Source organism: Cetorhinus maximus, chromosome 9 (genome assembly GCF_964194155.1).
Source record: "Cetorhinus maximus chromosome 9, sCetMax3.hap1.1, whole genome shotgun sequence".
NCBI classification, from domain to species: domain Eukaryota; kingdom Metazoa; phylum Chordata; class Chondrichthyes; order Lamniformes; family Cetorhinidae; genus Cetorhinus; species Cetorhinus maximus.
This window is the reverse complement of record NC_135887.1, coordinates 130,716,381-130,739,442: the sequence shown is the minus strand read 5'-3', so window position 1 is coordinate 130,739,442 and position 23,062 is coordinate 130,716,381. Positions and strand designations below refer to the sequence as shown.

Here is a 23,062-nt window from a genome sequence, read left to right as displayed (position 1 = left end):
GTTTCCATTTCAATAGTTTTGGAATGCAAAAGGTACCGTGATGAAAATGTGCAGCCATCTTTGCCTGTGATCCCAAGTCACTGGAACGTGGTTTTTGACTTTTTTAAAAAGTCAGTTAGGGGTATCAAGCCAGTAAATTCAAAATCATTTTTTTTCATATTAAGGATGGTTTCCCAACACTATGCTTAAAAAATTGACGATGGTTCAGAGTTCAATTGTTATTAAAGCAATTATAAACGGTCCGAATTGTTCCATTATCTACACAAGAGTTGCAATGTTTTCCTACCTGACTTGGCTGGACTCAGTTGTAAATAATCCATAAAGAAATACAAACAATCCGACCAGGGCAGCAGGAATAAGCATCCCAGTGTACCATCCCAGCCATGCAAAATACAGCCCAATCTTTTCGCCAAAGTATCGCCTGTAATGAATGACACAAAATTATTAGCATTGCTTAACACTGCACAGGTCGCTACCTTCTGTAAAAAAAATTGGTGGAATGAAAAATATTGCTAAGTGATGTAGTTGAGCATGCATATGTAACAGAGTGGGAAGGATTATACACCTGAAAAGAAGGGTCAAAAATCTACTGAGGAAGTTTTATTTCATGGACTAGAAATACAAGTATGTACAAATTTCACAAATTGTTCTTGCAGTCTAAATTACTCCTACCTCCTGTCTGCTCAATTTATGTTACCTGTTTCTTTTTCCCTATTGTATTTGAGCAGTTAATGTGCTACAATATACACTGGAACAGAACTTGCTGGAAAAATAATGATGTGTTAACAATGCAAGCCACTATTGATGAGCACATTGACAAAAAAATTCAGGGATTTGATGCTCAATTTACCTCTCTCTGTAATTTGCTTCACTCAAACAGCATCTATGTGCTCGGTGTGGGGAGTTACTGAATGCTCAGTATAGAGGAGTCACTGTGGAGACAGTCATGGTGGAAACTAAGTTCCTGTCTTCACACTGTTCATTGTGGTGTAGCACTACCACCATGCTAAATGGGATAGATTCAGAACCGATCTAGCAGCTCAAAACTGGACACCCATGAGGCACTGTGGGTCACCAGCAGCAGCAGAACTGTACTCAACCACAATCTGTAAACTCATGGTTTGGCATATCCCTCACTTTACCATTACCGTCAAGCCAGGGGATCTTTGCTGGTTCAATGAAGAGTGCAGGAGGGCATGCCAGGAGCAGCACCAAACACACCTAAAAAAATGAGATGTCAACCTGGTGAATATACAACACAGGACTGCATGCATGCCAGACAGCAGAGGCAGCAAGCGATGGATGGAGCTAAGTGATCCCACAACCAATGGATCAGATCAAAGCTTTCAGTCCTGCCACATCCAGTCATGAATAATGATGGGCAATTAATCAACTAACTGGAGGGGGAGGTAATGTGATGCGGGAGCCCAGCACATCAGTCCAAAAGACAAGGCTGAAGCATTTGCAACCTTCTTCAGCCAGAAGTGCCGAGTGGCTGATTCATCTCGGTCTTCCCCTGAGGTTCCTAGCATCACAGATGCCAGTCTTTAGCCAGTTTGATTCACTCCATGGGATAACAAGCTGAAGGCGCTGGATACTGCAAAGGCTAAGGCCTCTGACAACATTCTGGTGATAGTACTGATGACTTGTTCTCCAGACTTAGCTGTGACCCTAGCCAAGCTGCTCCCATACAGCTATAGCACTGGCATCTACCCAGCAGTGTGGAAAATTGCCCAGGGATGTCCTGTACATAAAAAGCAGGGCAAATCCAATCTGGCCAGTTACTGTTGCATCAGCCTAATTGCTATCATTAGCAAAGTGCTGAAAGGTGTCATCAACAGAGCTTCAAGTAGCACTTACACAACAAAAACCTGCTCACAGATGCTTAGTTTGGATTCAGCCAGCGCCAGTCAGCTTCTGACCTCATTATAGCTGTGGTCCAACCATGGACAGCAGGGCTGAATTCAAGAGGCGAGGTGAGAGTGATTGCCCTGACACCAAGGCAGCATTGCACCGAATGTGTTATCAAAAATATGTCCACTATATTCGTCACAGAAAATTAGGTTTGAAACTTAACACCTTTTTAACAAACTGATGATTATTAGCACAAAGCCAATCAACCTCTTTGGCCAGAAAGAGAACATTTTAACAATTGAATCTCATTCTTACAGGTAGTAAGTAAATTATTGTTAGAGATTTATAAAATTTGAATGTATAGTTTCTATATTTTTTCTTGCTTTTCCCTTCTACCTCTTTTACTCATAATTAGTCTTTCTTTCTCTCCACTTTTCTTTCTGTGCTGATTAACTCTAATTCACCCTCCTTTTCTATGTTTTTTTTTCTTTCTCAACTCTTAAATCTTATTGGTTAAGGAGATGGACCATTGGTTCCACTGTTTACTAATGTCCATGATTCCCCGTTGCGCTCACCACACTTTAATCAGTTCACCTTTTCAGCAAGTTATGGTGCAAAACTCCAACAAGATTTAGCTTAATTCCGTATTAATTTTTCAAAATACTCAAAGCTTTGCTGTCCCCTTCCTACCTTCTGCAGTAATCGCAAAACACATCACATTAGGTAACCTTGAAAAAAAAAAAATTGTGTGATTCAGGCTTTGGGCAGTTGATTAATGCATCGTTATTGAACATGTTTAATCAAGCAGAGGCAAGCCGACTCGGGGCCAATATAAATTAGTGTTGTGTAAATTTGGCTTTGCTTAATATTTCAACCAGATCGCACTCGAGAACTATGAATTTATTTTTCTAATCTGTTAAATGATGGTATGCTTCAAAGTCTTATCCACGACCAAGTACCAGTCTTTGCATTCATTTCAATTGAATAGGGTAAATAATTGGACAATTTTATGTAAGACAGCATTTTGGTAAACTTAACATCTTATAAGTTACAATTGATGATCTTTTAATATTTAAATGTTCAAATACTGTGCAAACTATACAGTACTTGTACTGTAAGAATCCCATTTCCTTTTAGTTCACTGAACTGTTTGATACTGCGTACTATGTTTTAAAATCTGTTTAAAATAGCTTGTTCCTGTAACTTCAATTATTAAAGTCGTAAAATTTAGGACACAATGTCCAAGCATGATTTGGACAAGTTTTGCTCAAACAGTGCAAAAACATTGAGGAAGTGGTACAATCTCCTCACTGTGCAGTATGGTGGATAATTCTGGGTGCCACACTTCAAGACTACAGCCGTATGTACCATCTACAAGATGCACTGCAGCAACTCACCAAGGATCTTTCGACAGCACCTTCCAAACCCACGATCTCCATCACATAAAAGATAAGGGTAGCATTCACATGGGAGTATCACCACCTGCCAATGGCCCTCTAAGCCACACACCATCCTGACTTGGAACTATCTCACCGTTCCTTCACTGTCACTGGGTCAAAATCCTGGAACTCCCTCCCTAACAGCGCAGTGGGTGTACCTATAGCACAGGGACTGTAGCGGTTCAAGAAGGCAGCTCATCACCACCTTCTCAAGGGCAATTAGGGATGGGCAATAAATGCTGGCCCAGCCAGTGATGCTCACATCCTGTGAAAGAACAAAAAGGAAAGATATAAATGCATTGGAAGGGGTGCAGAGGAGGTTTATCAGTTATCACCAGGGATGAGGGACTTCAGTTATGAGGAGAGGTTGGATGACCTAATAGTGGTTTTCAAGATGACAAGAGATTTTGAGAGTACATAAGGAAAAAAAAAATCCCTCTGGTTTAGAGGTCATAGATTCAAAATTATTGGCATAAGATCTACAGGGGCAATGAGGAGAATTTTTTTCATTCAGAGAGTTCTTAGGGTTTGGAAAGTTTTACTCAAAAAGATGATGGAAACTGATTCCATAAGTAACTTTAAAAGGAAGTTGGACAGTTACTTGGGGATGAGGAACTTACAGGGTTATGGACAAAAAGTGGAGATGTGGAATTAAGCACAACGGCTTTTTCAAAGAGCCAGCTCAGGTAGTACAGTTGGAAGGCCTCCTTCCATGCTGAAGTTTCTACAATTCCGTGTTTCTAAATAATGTAGAGGAGCAAAGGAATATAGCGGTAGAGATTCACAAATCTTTAAACACGGGTTAATAAAGCCATGAAAGTGCAAACAATTCTTTTGGTTAATTTCTAGAGGAATAAAAATCAAAGGCAGATAAATGATGTTAAACTGATAGTGAATGCAGGTTAGAGCACACTTAAGAGTGCAGTGCACAATTCTGGTCCCAAGGGTGAAATTTTCCATTCCGTAGACTAAGAGGGGTGAAGACCGACCACCGTGTTCACCTGCACCCTCTACCAGCACACATACACGCACCTCGATGGGCCCAAGTTTTAGAGTAGACTCAGAGTCACAATCTGGTGATCACCTCATGGACACGTGTCCACAGCAGATGGAGTCTGTGACAGCCAAGGTCTCTGACACTCAGAGGAAGGCTGGAGACCAGGCACCTGCAGAGTTCAAGTCTGATCATGAGATGTGCAATTGACCCTGAGAGAAATGCTGGAGATGCAAAGACAGGCAGGGCAACATTAGGCGGAGTTGTCAGAGTCCATCACCAGACTGGAGCGAAGGATGGAGGAATCCGTCCACGCTCCCTTGGATGATGTGGCTCTGTCATGCGAGTACATCGAATGTCACAGGATGGGCGGCGGCAGCCTTGGGGACTCAGGTCCATCAGATTCTGCGAATCTGTGCTCAGACCTGAACACCATCGCTCTAGCTATGGGTGCATTCCAGCAGTGGTTAGTTGAGAGGAGACAGGGCACCTCGGCCTCTGTCCCAGGTGCCCCTTCTCCTCAAGGGGCCAGGGAGGGGCCCTTGGGCACCCAAAGGGAGGAGCAGCACCAACCAGACGGCCTGGGGGCATCCACCAGGACATGCCAAGGGCGTCCAGCTACTCCAAATCCCCTCTGCCTGTGACTCCGTCAACTCCAGCAGGTCAGGCCAATGAGGGTGCATCTGCCCCTGAGCAGAAAGCCCTTTGCATTCCGGGGTTATCCAGATTTCAGGCTTCCAGAGGACACCCGCTAAAGTCATCTCAGACAATAGGGCATAGCAGTCAGCAGGCTGCCTCCACCTCTCCTGTGGATATCAGGGCTGCACTAAGACGTAGTGGTATGGTTAGAAAAATTAAGAAGTTTTGAATGCGCGATGGTGGCATGATTAATTGTTCAGTGTATATAATCTGCCCTATTGTAATTGTATTTTACATTTATCCCTCTCCAAACCTCAGGAATTGAGTGACTAATCAATGTGATGCAAGGCCATACTCTCATTCAAGGGTACAAAATGAACCCCCTCCCCCACTCACCTCAATTATCATATGATGTAAGAGCAGAAGCAGGCCATTCAGCCCATCGAGTCTGCTCCGCCATTCAGTGAGATCATGGCTGATCTGATAATCCTCAACTCCACTTTCCTGCCTTTTCCCCAAACCCTTGATTCCCTTACTGATTAAAAATCTGTCTATCTCAACCTTGAATATACTTAACAACCCAGTCTCCACAACCCTCTGCGGTAAATAATTCCACAGATTCACTACCCTCTGAGAGAAGAAATTGCTCCTCATCTCTGTTTTAAATGGACGCCCCCTTAATCTGAGATTATGCCCTCTGGTCCTAGACTCCCCCACAAGGGCAAGGAACCTCTCAGCATCTACCCTGTCAAGCCCCCTAAGAATCTTATATGTTTCAATAAGGTTGCCTCATTCTAAACTCCAATGAGTACAGGCCCAACTGACCCAACCTCTAAGAAAATCCCTCCTTCCCCAGGATCAACCCAGTGAACTTTCTCTGGACTGCCTCCAATGCCTGTACATCTTTCTTTGGATAAGGGGACCAAAACTGTTCACAGTATTCTAGGTGTAGTCTAACTAGTGCCTTGTATAGTTTAGTAAGACTTCCCTATTTTTATACTCCATTCCCTTTGAAATAAAGGCCAACATCCCACTTGCCTTACTTATTACCTGCTGAACTTGTATGCTAGCTTTTTGGGATTCATGCACAAAGACCCCCAAATCCCTTTGTGCTGCAGCTTTCTTCAGCCTTTCGTCATTTAAATAATATTCAGCTCCTCTATTCTTCCTGCCAAAGTGCATAACCTCTCACTTTCCCGCATTATATTCCATCTGCCACATTTTTGCCCTCTCACTTAACCTGTCTATATCCCTCTGTGGACTCTTTGTCTATCCTCACCACTTGCCTTTCCACCTATTTTTGCATCTGCAAACTTAGCGATAATATATTCATTTCCCTCATCCAAGTCATTAACATATATTGTAAATAGTTGTGGCCCCAGGACTGCTTCCTGTGGCACTCCACTCCACAAGTTGCCATCCTGAAAATGCCCCCTTTATCCCAACTCTGTCTTCTATTAGTTAGTCAGCCCTCTATCTATGCTAATATACGATCCCCAACACCATGCGCTCTTATCTTAAGTAGTCTTATGTGTGGTACCTTATTGTACGCCTTTTGGAAATCCAAATATATTACATCTACTGGTTCCCCTTTATCTATCCTGCTTATTACCTCCTCAAAGAAAGCCTTTTGGCTTGACCACATCAAAAGACTTAAGTCAACCATGTAGTGCATGACTGGAATTATATGTATCGCTGACTAAAGTAAGGAAAAAAAGAAAGACTTACATTATATATAGTGTCTTTCACAACTACTGGATATGTCAAAGTGCTTTACAGCCAATTAAGTACTTTGGTAGTGTAGTCACTGGTGTAATGTAGGAAATGTAGCAGCCAATTTGTACACAGCAAACTCCTGCAAACAGCAATGTGATAATGACCAGATAATTTGTTTTTAATATTGATTGAGGGATAAATATTGGCCAGGATACCAAGGATAATTCCACTGCTCTTCTCTGAAATAGTGCATTAGAATCTTTTACGCCCACCTAAGAAAGGAGAAGGGACCTTAGTTTAACTTTTCATCTGAAAGGCAGCACCACCAGTACAGAATTCTCTCACTGAAGGGTCTGTGTAAATGTTTGTGGTGGAGTGGGACTTGAATCCAGACTAGAGGATTGAACCAGTGGGTTGTTACAAAATTGACTGGGTCTGTGGTTATTTTCTTTCTCATGCCAGTCCACAAATGACCTGATTTATTAAACTTAGTTTCATAACTACTAAGACTGCCAAATGCTGTTGTGTGTAAAGCAAACCGTCCAATGCACTGGACTGCTACTGTTCCTCCATCCCTCCCCGTCATTAAAAAGAACATCTAAATTTGCTGAGCCCTGGTTCAAATGAAGGCCGTTTAAAATCTGGTACTAAACAAAATGAAAACACATGTTTTAATTTATATTGGACATGAATAGTAAGATAATTGACTTGGGTATTATTTTGACACTCTAAGGTTGATTTCATGAATTCAGGGTCCTGGCACAAGGCTTTTCCTACCAGGATCATATTCTAACAATTCAGGTGCAATGATTCATGTGCCCCACACTTATTTCCATCCAGGGCTGAAAAACACGCAGGACCCACCAGCTGCCTGAATTCCTAATTTGAGCTCCTAGCATGCAAACTTCTGCATCAGGATTGGTAGTGGCATTACAGTTCACTTGGAGTCTGAGTTGCTGCAGCAATATACACTTCTACATGCATGTTGTAGCCTGGAGCTATGGATAGTGATGGTAGGGGCTCCAACTTCCTTTCTGTCACATGGCTGTCCACGAATCTATCCCACTCTTGCTATCTATCATTGGTGTGTGTTTGTAGGATTTGCAGGTTGATACTCAACCTGTTTGGCCACATTATAAACACACCTTCCTTGGCCATCAAGTCTTGAGGTGGGACTTGATCCTGGAGCTAACCACTGCGCCGCAAGTCGCATTAGGATTACAACCTCCAAAAATGTAACCTATTGAATGCTTACAGTATAAGCTAGAATAGATATCTGCTGACCCCTTTTTATTCGCTCTCCAAACTTAATTTCTGTTTTATTTCCAATAGACTTTTGTGGATTTCTCAATTATCTCCCAACTCGAGCCTTTGTTTCATTAAGTCTCACTCAATCTCATCATAGTGAATCGCCTTTAGTTTTACATCAGCAACATGAAAAAAGGCATTTCCTATATGAAAATAATGGTTGGACAATACACCTATGACCCTTGCATCTTAGGCAGACATTGGGTGACCTCATGAAAATTGTTCATCAAGGTTAGTGATTATCCTGATGCTGTCGCACTGAAGTCTGCAGTTTGTGGATGTTATAAGTATTTTCCCCAAGTCTTTTCACCCAAATGCACTTTGCAATGGCATGAGTGCATCTATGTGCAATAGCATTTCAGCCAAGGATGCCATGGCCATTGTTTTGTTGGTGCCATGGTTGAAAGGACTGCATTATGTGTACTTGTTTAAGAATGTGTGCTTGCGGAGTGCTAAGCACATTCCACAGTGGAAAGATGGTCCATAAGCTACTGTGCCTTCCAAGGATGACCCCATCATTAGGCTTGAAGGTGACTTATGCTTCCTCACCGATCATTGTGAGATTGTTGACCTTTCGGGATATGTTGAAGAGTACGATGAAAGTGTAGTTATGTCCTCTGCATCGAAGCATGAAGAGAACTGTGTTTGTAACAACTTGTCTTCACCTTATTCCTCCTGGAACCTTGTAGTTATGAGATTGTTACTGGCATGTCTTCCACCTCATGTCCATGCAATAGCATCCTCCTGTGGCTTGTCTGAATCCTTGAATCCTTCATATTCATCCCTTCAAAATCCTCATTCGAGGAGATATTTGCCTCCTCCATGTCTACCTGTGGCAACACATCCCCCTTTGCAGCAGTAGGTTGTGCAGGGTGCAGCAAGCAATGATGATGCAGTCTATACTCCGCAGTCAGTATTGGAGAGCCCCATCTGAGCAGTCCAAGCATTTGAAACACATCTTTAAGGGGCCAATACTCTACTCTATTAAGGACCTTGTGGCTGAATGTGCAGCACTGTATCTCTCCTCAGATGCACTCTGTGGGCGATGAATGGGTGTCACTAGCCATGTCTTCCAGGGGTACCCTTGAAGCACCAAGCTCCCTCAAATATCTCTGGCACACGGGAGTGACTTAAAATGTATGAGTCATGTGAGGTCCCTGGGTATCTAGCACAAACTTGCTGGATCTGCTTTCTATGATCACAAATTAGCTGGACATTCAGAGAGTGAAATCCTTTTCCATTAGTGAATCTCACAGGCTACTGCCAGGGAACTCTCAAGGCTACGTGTGTGCAGTCAATGGTGCCTGCACTTGCGGTAAGTTTGAGATCGCAGTGAATCCCACAGCTCTGGCAGCCCGGCTTGCTTCATCCATGTGGAACATAACGATGAGCTTTATTGAAAAGGGCATCTGTCACCCCCCCTCTTAAGCATTTGTGTGTCACCGATTCTGAGATTCTGCAAAGGTCCCCAATGGAACCCTGGAAGGATATGCAGGCAAAAACATTTAATGCGGTGGTGACCTTCAGAATAACTGGCATTGGATGCCCTTAAAGTCCATGCGGCGTCTGTTCACTGAGAATGCGGCAAATATGAGCTACCACATCCCTAGACAAGTGAAGGTATTTACAGAACTGTCTTTCACTCATCTCTATGTATGAGCTGCAACCCTTGGTCATGCCAAACATCTTCCTGGAATTGGCCCCTTCTCATCGGCATCTGGGTCTTCCTGGGGCTCCGCTGGCTCTTGTTCCTCAGGATAATGGTCTTTCCCTGAGTTGTGCCAATTGGTGATGGGCCTTTCTCCTCACTCAAATCAAAGCTATCAAGAGGACAGCATTACTTGCGGCCTGCATTCTCAACTCCTCCTTCTATCGGTGAATGCATACAAACAAGCAATCAATGGTAGTTCCTGGTCTACGTTCATATACAAGACAGGGATGCAGTCTCCAGCCCTTGAATTTCCCTTAATCTGCACATCGCATGCCAAGACCATCCCTTTCAGGGTAGTAGCATCCTGGAGGCAACTTGTGGCTGAGCTTTCGCCTCAGATGTGACTGCGCAACACAACTTCACAACCAGGGCCTTAAGCTGGGTCAAAAGACCCAAGTTCGAGAGCCACAGTCAGCCTTGTGTTGGTTGTCATCTAGTGGCCTTGGCAATAACCACAGATACCCAGTCCCCACGCTTAGGCCCTAACTGCAAGCATGGTGCCTTGAATTCCATGATCAGCGCACTGGGAACATGGAGGCTTGTGAAGCCCATGCTGCCTCTGCGCAGCAGATGTGATCTTTGTAATTTTGATCCTACATCCATTCTGACATGCTTCCATTAGGATCAGATGCCAATTAAGACCATTTCACTGCAGCACCTAAGCTTAATGGATTCTCATCTGAATGGACCATTAGTAAAGGTGCCAAGCTCATTCGTTATGCATTGGACCCGCGAGTTCAACACTCAGCTCAGCTGTGCTCTCCCTGGTTTGAGCAGGGCAGTTATAGGGTGCCCCTTCAATCGGTCAAGAATTGCTGTGCTAAATTCCTCCCACACCCCCTGAGACCTTTCCCCAGCTGATGTTTTTCTAGCTTGTTTTTTGAACTATGTCATTGAATGATGAGCTTGAAAATGGAGCTGCTGACCTTCATCTGGGAGAGAGGCTTCCAACCTCCCCCCTATCACCCATCAAGTTCCTCCCATCCTCCTCCACCCTCACCGCCTCCTAATTTCCCTTTCTTCCTCTCACTGTCCAATTCCTCCTATTACCATTCAAACCATCATTATCTATTGTGCATATCCCTGGTCTCTCTCTTGAACCCTTTAATGTTGATGTCCCAATGCTCTTTGTTGACCTGTCCCTCCCCTTCTTGAGACCACATGCACCCTGGCTTTCTGGGAGACCCCCCCACCCCAATGAAGCCACCATGACTTTTCAGCTACCGACCTACAGGATATAGGTGCCTTCCCTGACCATGGCTGTGCCCTCTGCCTCATAATACCATGACTTGAACCCCCAGGATCAAATTCCTTAGAGACTGACCACGCCCTGCACACCGTACAGTGCACAGCTGTCACTGCCCAGAGAGACCTTTCCTGGTGCAAGACCTCAGTGCCATGCAAGAACCATCTAACATGTCCTGCACAGCCTCAGGACAGTCTCTTCAATATGCTCCTGACAGCGTGGCCTCAGCCTCAGAACAGTCTTTCATACTCCACTCTGTTCCTTGACCACGCCCTTGTCCTGTCTCTGCCTTTCCCCTTCCCTCCCATGTTCCATATCCCCACCAAGTCCTGCCTCCATCTTCCCCCTTCCCTCCTGTGTTCCACAGCCCCTTCCCTCTGAGTCCGGCCTTCGTCTCTCCCCTCCCCACTGGTATTTCCCACCCCCCCACCCACCCCTTTCCCAGCCTTTGTGCAGTTTGTGGTGCAGGCACCCGAAATCATGCAGCAATGCTCTTAAAAGTAGGTGAAAGCGGCATTTATGTACCTCAAAGTCATTGATGAACTTAAGCTAGCCAGGCGCACGCCACTTATATGCAGTCTGGAAACAGACCATTCTAATTATCCACTGGCAGAAACACTTAATTTGTAGGGAGAATGCAATTCCAGTGAGTTGGCCTTTTAATGAGCATTCATGAAATGCAAATGAATGGTTCCCGACATAGATCAGCGAGAAACACGAGCTGCCTTTAGCCTGCCAACAAAGTCAAGTTGCTTGCTGCTCAGAAGATTTCAACATTTTAGACCTTTTGTTTTGCTTTAAATATATAATATTAGCCTTAATTTATGAAACCTCTTTGAGAAGGCTGATACGGATTTAACAGTTGGCAATGTCGTTCATTTGAAAGGCATTAAAGGCATTACTGGAGCAATCTTTAACTGAGCTTTCCGACAGCGTTACTAGTGGTTGTGATCGTGTAGTGGGGAGGTAGGGGTGGGGGCAGGGTGCGAGGAGAGTGGGTGTGGTGGTGGTGGGTGATGTCAAAGCAGAATTTAAAGCCATCATCCTAACCACACCCTCGCTCCCCCCTGCCTCACCCACCTCTCCAATGTGACCCTGACTGATTTTACTGAGTTAGGCAATTAGCTATGCAGGCTCACTAATGGTTTAAGGGGCGAGGACTCATGGGAAGACATTCTGTGTCTTCCTAATCTCTTTAAAGTCAGAGAAGTGGCCTGCACATATCAGTATAGGAGGAGCCCAAAGAGAAACATAGAAGATTAACGACTAAAAGACTGAAAAAAAGAAAGCCAAAATATCCACCCTTGGCTCTAAACATAACTATCGGAAAGAACAAACTGTGACCAAATTGGTAAGAACAGACTGTTGTCACTGTGGAAGTGCTGGGGTTTTAGGCAATGTGGGCGTGGGAGGTCACACTTAGTGCATTTCTGAAGGTTTTCCAATGAGTGTACTCGAGCACATGCTTTCCCTGGAGCTAACCAAGATCAGTCATGTTCCTAGGTTTGCAGAGGAAGCAGGATAAGGAAGAATCCAGTCCGCTTCCAAATAATTCTGTCTGGATAGCATCCTTCATCGTGCACAATTTTTAAAAGATCCCTGTTACTCAGTGAAACTCGGGTGGTGGATTCACAGCTTTGTACCTTTTTGGAAAAGTGATACAATTTAGAAGTGCTTGTTATTTTGTAACCACATCCATAGGGAAGTTGACGTCAGTCTGTGACAAATGCAATAGGACAAGACACAATAAAGGCACCGACGCTGATGGGTCAGCACCTGGCAGAGCAAATCACCTGACTTTTTTTCAAACACACCAATTTTAGCAATACTTTGCAAAACAGAAATAACACACTTCGGCGAAAAACTCTACAACTTGCTAGAAAGTCTTTCAAGCCTCATACAGCTAAAGAATGAATGGTTTGAGGTTGAAATCTATCGTAAAATGTGCATAGATTCAAAATGTGCTATAATCTGTGCAAAATTATTAATGATCTCCGGTGGTGTTGCTCATGACAAGTCACAGGATCTGCTGTGCTGACTAAAGTAGGACAGCTAAAGTGCGAAGGGAAGTAAATGAAGCAGGAAATAGACTCTGACAGGAAGTAGACAATGTGTGCCTCAAATGAAAGCCTCAAATAACAAAACTATATCAAAATTGAAAAGTGAACTGAAACAAGGCGATTGCCGGTTAGTCAGGCTGCCCAAAAACACCTGAAGAATATTTGTAAAGCTGGCATTTGCTATTGCTTTCTAGCTCTTTGAACTATTCATCCTTACCGTGTCCAACCCTTAGTTAAGTAGAAAGAAAGACAACGCATTTAAAAAGCATCGTTCATATCATCAGGAGGTCCCAAAGCGCCTCACAACCAATAAATTGCTTCAGACGTGCGCTCACCGTTATAAAATGGAAAATATAGCCGGCCATTTGTGCACAGCAGTGCCCTCCTAACAGCAACGAAATAAACCACGCTAAAGCGATTGGCAAAAGGATCAAATCACACAGTGAATGATTACGTAGAGTGTGCTGGAGACAGATTCTATTGTGGCTTTCAAAAGAGAATTGGATAAGCATCCGAGGGAAAAAATATTGCAAGCATATGGGGAAGGGTCAGGCAGTGGGGTGAACTAAATTGCCCTTGCACAGAGCTGGCATGGACACAAAGGGCTGAATGACCTCTGTCCACCCTGCAACCATTCCCTGATTCTCTGAATAGATACATTTAAGAGTATGCTAGAAAAGTGTATCAGGGAGAAAGGGACAGTGGGTTATGCTGAGTTGGATGAGGAAGGATGGGAGGATGCTAAAGTGAAGCATAAGCATTGGCTGGAATTTTCTGGTCCCTCCCACTGGTGGGATCTTCCGGTCCCACTAAAGTCAATGGACTCTTGAATGGCTTGCCGCATTTTCCGGCCCTGTTCCCGCTGGTATGAGGCCGGAAAATACCGCCTATTGGGATGGACTGGTTGGGCCAACTGGCCTGTTTCTATGTTGTATGTTCCATGTATGTAAATAATTTATTTACAGTGTTGGTTGAGGGATGGAAGTTTTGGACCCCACACTTCAGGATGTCATTCAGGTGTCTCAGGTTTCCTAAGACATGGATACAGGCTAAGGCTACCCAAAGGGTAAGTTCCATTCTTTTTTAGTTGACATGGAACAGAGATGTTCCTCCTGAATCCACAGCACTCCCGATGGCCATGTCAGACCACTCCCCCTCAAAAAACTTGCACTCTTCCCCCACCCCCGCCCCGAGGGCCACTCCCAGCCTGGTAGACATCCAGAAATTCAATTCTCCAGTCAGTAGAGCTGCCTGTGGAAATGTGACAAGTGTCAGCAGCTCATGGCGATGATTTGGACAAGGCCCATGGGCCAATCGCTCATGATCTTCTCCCCTCTGCCTTTGGCATTCCTCAAATCCATTTGATACTTGAAAACAGGATTAAACAAATGTCTTGGCCAAAAGATGGATAATGGACAAGTAATCAAAAATGGATAATTCAATCGTTTTTATTTAGGCCCTTTGTACTTGCTTCTGATCAATTAGGGTTTAATGGTAGACATATTCAGCACTCTTGTTTAAGTATATATTTTTTTCAAATTACACATTTTCCAATTAAACTTGAACTCAGAGTTCCACTTTACAAATATTGCTATTTCAGCAGTCCAACAAATTATAGCAGCTTTAAGCAGTCTGCCTTTTAGATAATCTTTTTTAACAAATTAAACACTTACAAGACATTAGGCTACAAAAATGGTGCTCTGAAATCCAAGTAAGCAAATATTTATGATTAATATTAATAACACGACATTTAACATGAATGAATGGCGCATGATTGTAGCCTTCAGGGTTAAGCTAGAAGAAAGAGGCAGAGTTACGATGTACATGAAGACAATCTTCCTACCTGATGAGGTCTAATGGCTGGTACTTGTACCACATCCCCCAGCGAGCCCAACGTTCATATAGTAAATGCCTGTGATTAAGTGCACCATGTGTTTTAATTGGATGGCTACTCTTGTAGCTTCCCTGCAGAAAGAAAGAATCAGTTGAAATTGTACATGCAAATCCATAAAAAAGATCTCACACTAATACGCATTGGATTTTGTTGAAAAGAGAGACATGTTGCTGAAGCTTTTCATCTTGCATTCATCTGGACAAACACAAGAATGCCAAATTTCAAACTATCACAACAACTTATGCTACAGGAGAGAAGGGTGCTGATTGGTTGGCAAGTCAATTCTGAGCCAAGGTGTTTCCATGGAGAAAGCAATGGGGAACTATAATCTTCCCAAGCTCCTGGGTAATTCAAAAAAGGGTGCAAGGTTTGAACATATTCCTATTATTTGCGGAGAGCAGGTACCTGTAGATGAATGTATGTTGCTTCTAGCAAATATAAATGAGCCAGGTCACGAGCTCAATTGATTATTTATGTTATGCACCATTTTTGAATTATCCGGTGGCTTGGGGAGCCTACGGTTCCCATGGCTTTCTCTATGACAACGTCTCCATGGCAAGGCCATGATTAGCCAACCAATCAGCATCCTTTTTACCTGCAGTGTAAACTGTTGTGATTGTTTGAAATTTGGCAGTTTTGTGTTTGTCCTGATGAGTGCAAGACAAAAAGCTTCGGCAACATGTCCCTCTTTTCAAAAATATTCAAGTTCTGACCTACCAAGCGACTGTTTGTACATATTGGATTGCTAAGGCACAGGATATTATCTTAGAAGTACAGATGGAATACACTGAGGCTCATCTTTGGACAGACATGTCACAAGACATGGAGATGGCTTTTGTGGTGCATTGATGCACAATGTTTGAAATGATCCAGCGCACACTGAGCTGAATGTAACAAAAAATAGATGCCAGCATTGTCAAATCTAAGTTCCTGTGGATAACTGATTAACTGGGAGAAAAGTAGATGCACAATGGAATTTGACTGGCACTGATGAGATAGAAGGAAGAAGAATATAACAGCCCATAGGTTTTGACAGATAGCAGGGTGAGCTATCTCAAGCTTGCACAGACACAAGAGAAAAAGGCTCCAGTAAAGCTATGTGCAACTTGAAAAAAATAGAATTTCCTAAAAGGTTAGCTAGCCTGAAGTATAAACAAAAACAACAAAAACAGATCAATGCTATCCCGAACCAATTCTGATGTAAGGTCATTGAACTGATACATTTCACTGAGTTTTTTGGGCCCCTTTGGGGATTGGCTGGGAGTAGGGAGTGCTGGAAAAATGGAGTGGGAATCACATGAGAGGGGAGGGGGCAAACAATGGGAGACTGATGTCTTCCCGTCACCATGCCATATTGCCAGTGGTGGGGAGCATGGCGGTATGGATCCCAACCAGTCAATTAATTTGTCCCACGTCAGTGGAAGGGGCCCCGGGGAGGGTGGGGAGGGTGGACGGGGTGGGGGAAGGGATGTCTCTCCTTTATCTGTGCTCCATGGTCCACCCCCACTCCAATGGCCGCTCTCCCAGCGATGGCATTGCCGGTACTTCACAAATCTGCATCCCACCACCGCCCTGCAATCGCCAGGGCCTGGCTGCCTGGCCCCAGCTTCCCCTAACCTACCTTGGCCGTCTGTAAGGGTGCCGTGCCATTAAGTCACCCTCTGCTTGTTGACACAGCCTCAGAAATGGCTACTGTTCCCGGTGCGACTTCAAAAAAAATGGTCATGGGATGGGGGCGTCGCTAGCTTGGCCAGCATTTATTTACCGTTCCTAATTGCCCTTGTTCAGAGGGCATGTAAGAGGCAACAACATTGCTGTGGGTCTGGAGTCACATGTAGGCCAGACCAGGTAAGGACAGCAGATTTCCTTCCCTACAGGACACTAGTGAACCAGGTGGGTTTTTACAACAATTGACAATGGTCATCATCAGACTTTTAATTCCAGTTTTTTTATTGAATTCAAATTTCACCATCTGCCGTGGTGGGATTTGAACCCAGGTCCCCAGAACATTATCCTGGATTGCTAGTCCAGTGACAATACCACCGCATCTCCATGGGGGAGGTTGCTGAGCTGCTGGCCCTCTGACTGGACCAGCAGATTTTGGAGGCGGGTCACCGTTCTTAATTGGACAGCAGCCCCAATGGTAGCCTGTTATTAGGCCATTGCGGACAAGATGGTACTATGGGTCCCACTGCCTGCTGATACAGATCACCTCCCGCTTTCAGCCCCCATAGTGGGACTTGCCAGCAATCGGCAGAATTCATCCTGTTAACTCTGTTTCTCTCTCCACAGATGCTGCCAGACCTGCTGAGTTTTTCCAGCACTTTCTGATTTAACTCAAGGGGGGGTGGGGGGGGGGAAGAGCGTAAGTGGGCGTGATCACGCGATTGGGCCTGCGCTGCCTTTTTACGTGGACAGGCCAATTAAGGCCCGCCCAGCGTAATGCGCAACTCCCGAGGATAGTGGGAGCGGGCGGCGGTGGGAGTGCAATGACCAATGACGACCCGGCTGTTCACAATGGCAAGTGGAACCGGAGGGCTTCTGGTGAGCAGGCCAGGCCGGAGGGTAGGGCCCCCCGCCCAGTGCGCCCCTCGCTTTTCGGATGACTGCCTTGCTGCCCTCCTCGAGGAGGTGGCAGCACAGCGGGAGGTGTTGGTCCCCCAGGGAGGAGGAAGCCCCCCCACATGATGAAACGTGCCTGGGAGGAGGTGGCGGAGGTGGTGAGCTCCCGTGACGTGGTGCGGCGCACCTGGATCCAGTGTCACAGGCGCTTCAACGAGTTGTTGCACTCTGGCAGGGTGAGCACCATGTTGGCATTGGGCATTTAACCCAGCAGGTCGGCTTACCCCACCCCCCCCACCCGCCCCCACAAAGTCTGAGTATAGTGACTACATTGACAACATGTGTCCTTCGCTGGGTGGGCCAGCAGATATTGCCCATGCCGGGGTCACCCTGAGAGGGTGGTGAAGAGATGGGTTCTGCCCCAGCAGCATGTGGTACGCTGAGTCCTACATGACTGGTTTGGGGGCAACCTGGAGGAGCTGCACCTAGGCGCAGTGCTTGAACTGTCCAAGTCAGGGTGATGAGATGCTGGGAGGGGAGCTTCAAGGTGGTGTGGCAGCGATCGATCTGCTGCTCTCTGCGCTCCACGTGCTTGCACCTCCTCGCTATGGAAGGTTAGACCGTGTGGTGCCTAATGTGATGTAGCCAGCATGTGGCCAAGAGGGGGTGGGGGGGGTGAGGAGCCGGCCTAGCATCTTTGTGTGAGTGTTCGGCAGCAGCGGGGTGAGGAGGCATTGGAGCCCTGCAATGTCCTGCTCTGGTTGGGGTGGGCCGTCCGCAAAGAGAGTCCAGGTACAAGTTGCACTAATCAATGCTCTTCTCTCCTTTTCAGGAGAAGAATATACATAACGCGGCAGAGCATGTGAGGACTGGCAGTGGCCAGGTGCAGATTGCCATTGTTAGCCAGTTGAAACAGGAGGCCCTTGAACTGGAGAGGCATCATGTGCCCAGGTCCAACTGGTGTTGGTGAGGCTGGGGTGCCACGCCCAGGTATTTATGCCCAACAGTGAGGTCAGCATTGTCCTCCCAACAGCCATGGCAGTGCTGAATGTTAATTGATTTAATTTTGCAACATGGCTCGACCATTGGTTATGGAAGGATGAGGGCATAATGATCCAGGGGACAGGGATGTACTTTGTCATTGTCTCCACGTTAACTGATCCGCTGTCCGTGCTCTTCCTTTCAGCATCATGGGAGAGGACGGGAGGAGGTGCAGCAGAGGCCCCCTCTCACACCTGAGGGGCTTGAAGTCTCACTAGCGTCACACCATCTCTGCCAGGCAGGCACCAGCGCAGATACTAGCACCTCGGTGGGAATTCGAAAATCAGCTAGTGTCCCGGGGCACTTCACAGTTGCTGGAGGAGCTGGCAGAGACAGAGAGTGCCCATGGTGCCAGAAGTTGGAGGACTGCAGGGACCAGGCACATGCTCAGTCGGTGCCTGATGATGTGCCTCTGGAATAGTCCATGACGCAGCAGGGGCGGGGAATGTGGCCGGGTGTGCAGGAGCATCTGGCAGAGATACATGAGGCTATGCTTGGCTTGGTTTCTCTAGTGGAGGAGTTTATGTGGACAATCGCTGAAGCAATGAGCCCCAAGTCCGAGCACCATGCATCCTCCATGGAGAGAGTGGCGACTCTTGTGGAGAGGCTCCTCCAGGGGACCCGTCAGGGCTTCCTGGGGATGCGCTCTGACCAGCAAGCCCTCACATCGGCATTGACCTCAGCTGGTCAGTGCCAGTGTGGGGAATGGCCTGGGCATCAGCTTTCCCAGCTCGGTGCCCACCCATCCACGGTGCGCAGGGAGGTCTGAAGCGACCTCATGTCAGCGCAGCAGCTGCCTGTCGTCTCTGTGGGCTCCTCTCAGGGTGTTCTGGGTGAGGGCGGTGTGATGACTAGGGAGATGCTAGCTGTGGAACTGGCAGCTCCCTCCCAGGTGTGACCAGCACAGGCTCCACGGGCCAGAGGACGACCGCCAAGGTCATCCGGGCCAACAGGACAGCAGAGTGAGCAGGATGGCTCAGGTGCCACTCCGAGTGATGGGGCAGCACCAAGACGTAGCGCCCGGAAACGAAAGCATAAGGCACCTTAGGCACACCACGGGTTTTTCACTGGTGCTTTTGTGTTGGCCCGAGATGAGGTCCTTATGATTTGTTTTGATTTGTAACACTATTGTTTCTTTTTTGGAATAACTTGGTTTGCTTGACATATTAAATTCAGATATGTCACCATGGCTGAGGGTGCTGCCTTCCTTCTGCATGTGTATGGTTTCCAAAACTGTAATGAGTGCTTTGTTGGACATTCAGCTTTATTAACAAGGCTCTTAGTGGCTGTTCCTAACATGGCAGATTTTGCTCTTAGGCGTTGAGTATTGAACCTACAGCCCAGGCTTGTCCTGGTGATCCATTTGTGTTGTGCTAGCTGAAGGTTTGTTGGGTTAAAGCATCCCGGGTGTCCCTGCCTCTCTGGAGTAGTCCCGGGTCAGCGTCTACCCCCTCAGCATTTCCCTGTGCATGCTCATCCTCAGACTCACTGCTGGACTCATCGTGTGCAGCCGCAGCCACTGCGTCGGTGTCTTCATCATCCACTGCGTCCCCCTTTCCAGCGCAAGATTGTGGAGAGTGCAGCATGCAACCACTATCAGCGAGACACGATCTGGGGGGTATTGGAGTGCACCCCCTGAACGGCCCAGGCATCGGAAATGCATCTTGAGAAGACCGATGGTTCTCTCCACCACAGCCCTTGTGGAGCCATGGCTCCTATTGTACCGCTGCTCAGCTTCTGTTCTTGGATGGCGGAGAGGCATCATGAGCCACCTTCTGAGGGGATAGCCCTTGGATAGCAGCCATCCATCCAGCCGGGCTGGAGCACTGAAGAGCCCCGGCACCTGGGAGTGTCTGAGGATGTAGACATCGTGGGAGTTGCCTGGGTACCTTGCACAGACTTGTAGAATCAGCATCCTGTGATCACACACTATCTGCACGTTCATGGAGTGGAAGCCCTTCCTGTTGACGAAGGCACCGGGCTCACCTGCTGGCGCCTTGATGGCCACATGTGTACAGTCTATTGCACCCTGGACACGGGGGAAGCCAGCAATGGCCGTGAAGCCTCTGGCTCGCTGTGTCTGGCTTGCCTGGTCCCAACAGAAGTGGATGAAGGGCAATGCACGCCTGAACAGAGCATCTGTAACCTGCTTGACACAAGTGTGGACAGCTGATTGGGAGACATGGCAAACATCACCCACCGAGTCCTGGAAGGAGCCGGAGGCAGAGAAGTTGAGGGCAGCTGTGACCTTTAGAGCCACTGGCATGGGGTGTCCATCCACACAGTTAGGGGAGATCTCAGGCCCTATCATCTGACAGATATAGTTGACTGTCTCCCTTGAGAGACGGAGCCTCCTTCGGCATTGCACCTCAGACATATTGAGGTTACTGCTTCGCCGCCTGTAAACCCTGGCAGCAGGATAGTGGCGTCTTCTGTGGCCCTTTCTGTCTTGGACTTCCTCTTGGTTCTGTGCCCCTTGTGCCTGTGCCTCTCCTCCCAAAGGTGGCTCCCCTGGAGGATGAATGTGCACTCCTGGTCACCTCCCCCTTCTAGCCCTCCCTTCCTCCTCAGAGGAGCTGCCTCCAGCTCCCATTCCCAGGCTAAGGGAAAGCTTCCTGAAACCTGTAGGCCCAGAAAAGATTCCTCACTGCAGAGTGCTGACCTGAAGATTAAGAGTCCAGTCAAAGCAGCTGGTCTGCGTTTTGAAGTACTGCAGATCACACAGGCAAGTTTCAAAGACTTTCATAAATAAATACTTGACCGTGCACACTCGCGACCCCACTGACCCCTCTTATCCCGCCTGTGGACGAGGTTAATACAAAAGTGTCCCACCCGCCTGCCCGTTGCGCCTGCGCGCCGACCCGAAGATCGCACGGGTGCCGAAAAGTCGATCTCGATTGGTGAGTCAGGGGCCTTCAGTGGCCCGTTAATTTAATGGCGTGCGTCGGACATCATTGCGCACCCGCCCACCGAAACATCGCGGGACGCTCGCCCGACGTCACCGCGCGCCATTTTATGCGCAGGCGTGCGGGGCCCACCGCCGCACGCCAACGGTAAAATCCTGCCCAAAGAACCATTTTCGGTGCAGAAAATTAAACCGTGACTCAAGGAACGGGTGACAGAAGTGTTCTGATTAAGCCAAGTTTTGCCATGTGATACACGTAGTCCCAGCTACAGGTTACTGGTTGAGTGCCTGCTGTTTCACACAGACATCAAATATTACCGCGGAACTCAGAGATTTGGAGACACTAACATTCACAAAAAAGGTCATATCCACTCCCTCCTTCCCTTCCCTCCTCTCACTCCTGCGCAAAAGTGGGTGCATTGAATCTTGCATCTCATTTAATAGAGTTAGCAATGACTGGGAAAAATCTGGCCGCATAATCTGCTGAATTTATTAGAAGGCATCTGCCTCTCTGAAACAAAAGTGACTCGAAGGGGGACACATTTGGAATTTGATCAACTGATCCCCGGTGGACCTAATTAGGGCCTTTTCTTATTTATGTTTTTGAGCTGATCTCGTTGCAATACATCACCGTGCCAGATAAAATGCTATTGCGGACAATTTTACATCCAAGAGAAAAATAGCTCGCCAGCCTTCATCTGACATTGGAACTCAATTCAACAATGACAACCTGCTGAGCTGTAAATGGAAGTCAGGGAATTATTAATGTTTACACAAATGTCAGAAAATTGCATTACGTGAACATAATCACAGAAATATACCTCTCGCTGCAAAACAGCGTCTGCATATTGATTAAACTTATTAGTGTGCGGATCAACTCACAGCTGCTTTACCATACACACACGCACTCAGGAACTCAGGCATCCAGGGCAGAGATTTCCTCTCTCAACTGATTCTCAATCAGACCTGTTTTAGAGATATGAATATTTTACGGCGCTGCTTGAACTTTGCGGTTCAATCCGAGTTCACTGAACTGAAACGTAACTCACCGCAGCAGATTCCTTACCGCTAGCCCCATATGTCAGGTTTTAACAGGGAATGAGGAAAAATTACAATTCCCGCAGGAGGGAGTTCAGCGAGCGGTTCTGGTGCAGAAATGTTATCACGGGGTAGAAACTATTTGGCACCCAGTTTCGGGTGGCGACCTGGCTACAACGGACCCAAACCGGAAGTCCTGGTGCCAGCCTGGAATTGGGCATCTACTTAACGTGGGAAAGCAGAATCCACCGAGAGGCTTGCCCATTTTAGTTAGGCAAAAACCTCGCCCTGGGTAAGCTGTTGGCTCTTCATTGGATGTTGTCACTTGTCTATCACCTTATCCTTCAGGGTGAAGGGCAAAGGGAGGAATCATTATGCTCGGGCTTGTGCCCAACGTTCACAGTATCACAATATCTTTACAGTGCAGAAGGAGGCCATTCGGTCTATCGAGTCTGCACTGGCTCTCTGTAAGGGCATTAAGGGCATTCCAACTAGTCCCACTCCCCTGCCTTATCCCCGTAACCTTGCACATTCCCTCTTTTCAGGTAGCAATGCGATTCCCTTTTGAACACCTGGATTGAACCCTGCCTCCACCACCCTTTAAGGAAGTTTGTTCCAGACTCCAACCGCCCTCTGGGTGACAAAAAGTTTTTCC

The 23,062-nt window shown here is 46.7% G+C and overlaps 1 protein-coding gene across 1 annotated transcript in view; it reads right to left on the bottom strand.

Annotated features, from left to right (window-relative positions):
• The window catches only part of ano3 (anoctamin 3), a 564,514-nt gene that overhangs the window by 184,889 nt on the left and 356,563 nt on the right, over positions 1 to 23,062 (bottom strand). The window contains exons 12-13 of the mRNA XM_078549540.1: positions 14,811 to 14,932; positions 287 to 421 (exon numbers count right to left, since the gene is read on the bottom strand). Coding sequence (XP_078405666.1) covers positions 287 to 421; positions 14,811 to 14,932 — 257 coding nt within the window. The remainder of the gene's footprint in view (positions 1 to 286; positions 422 to 14,810; positions 14,933 to 23,062) is intronic.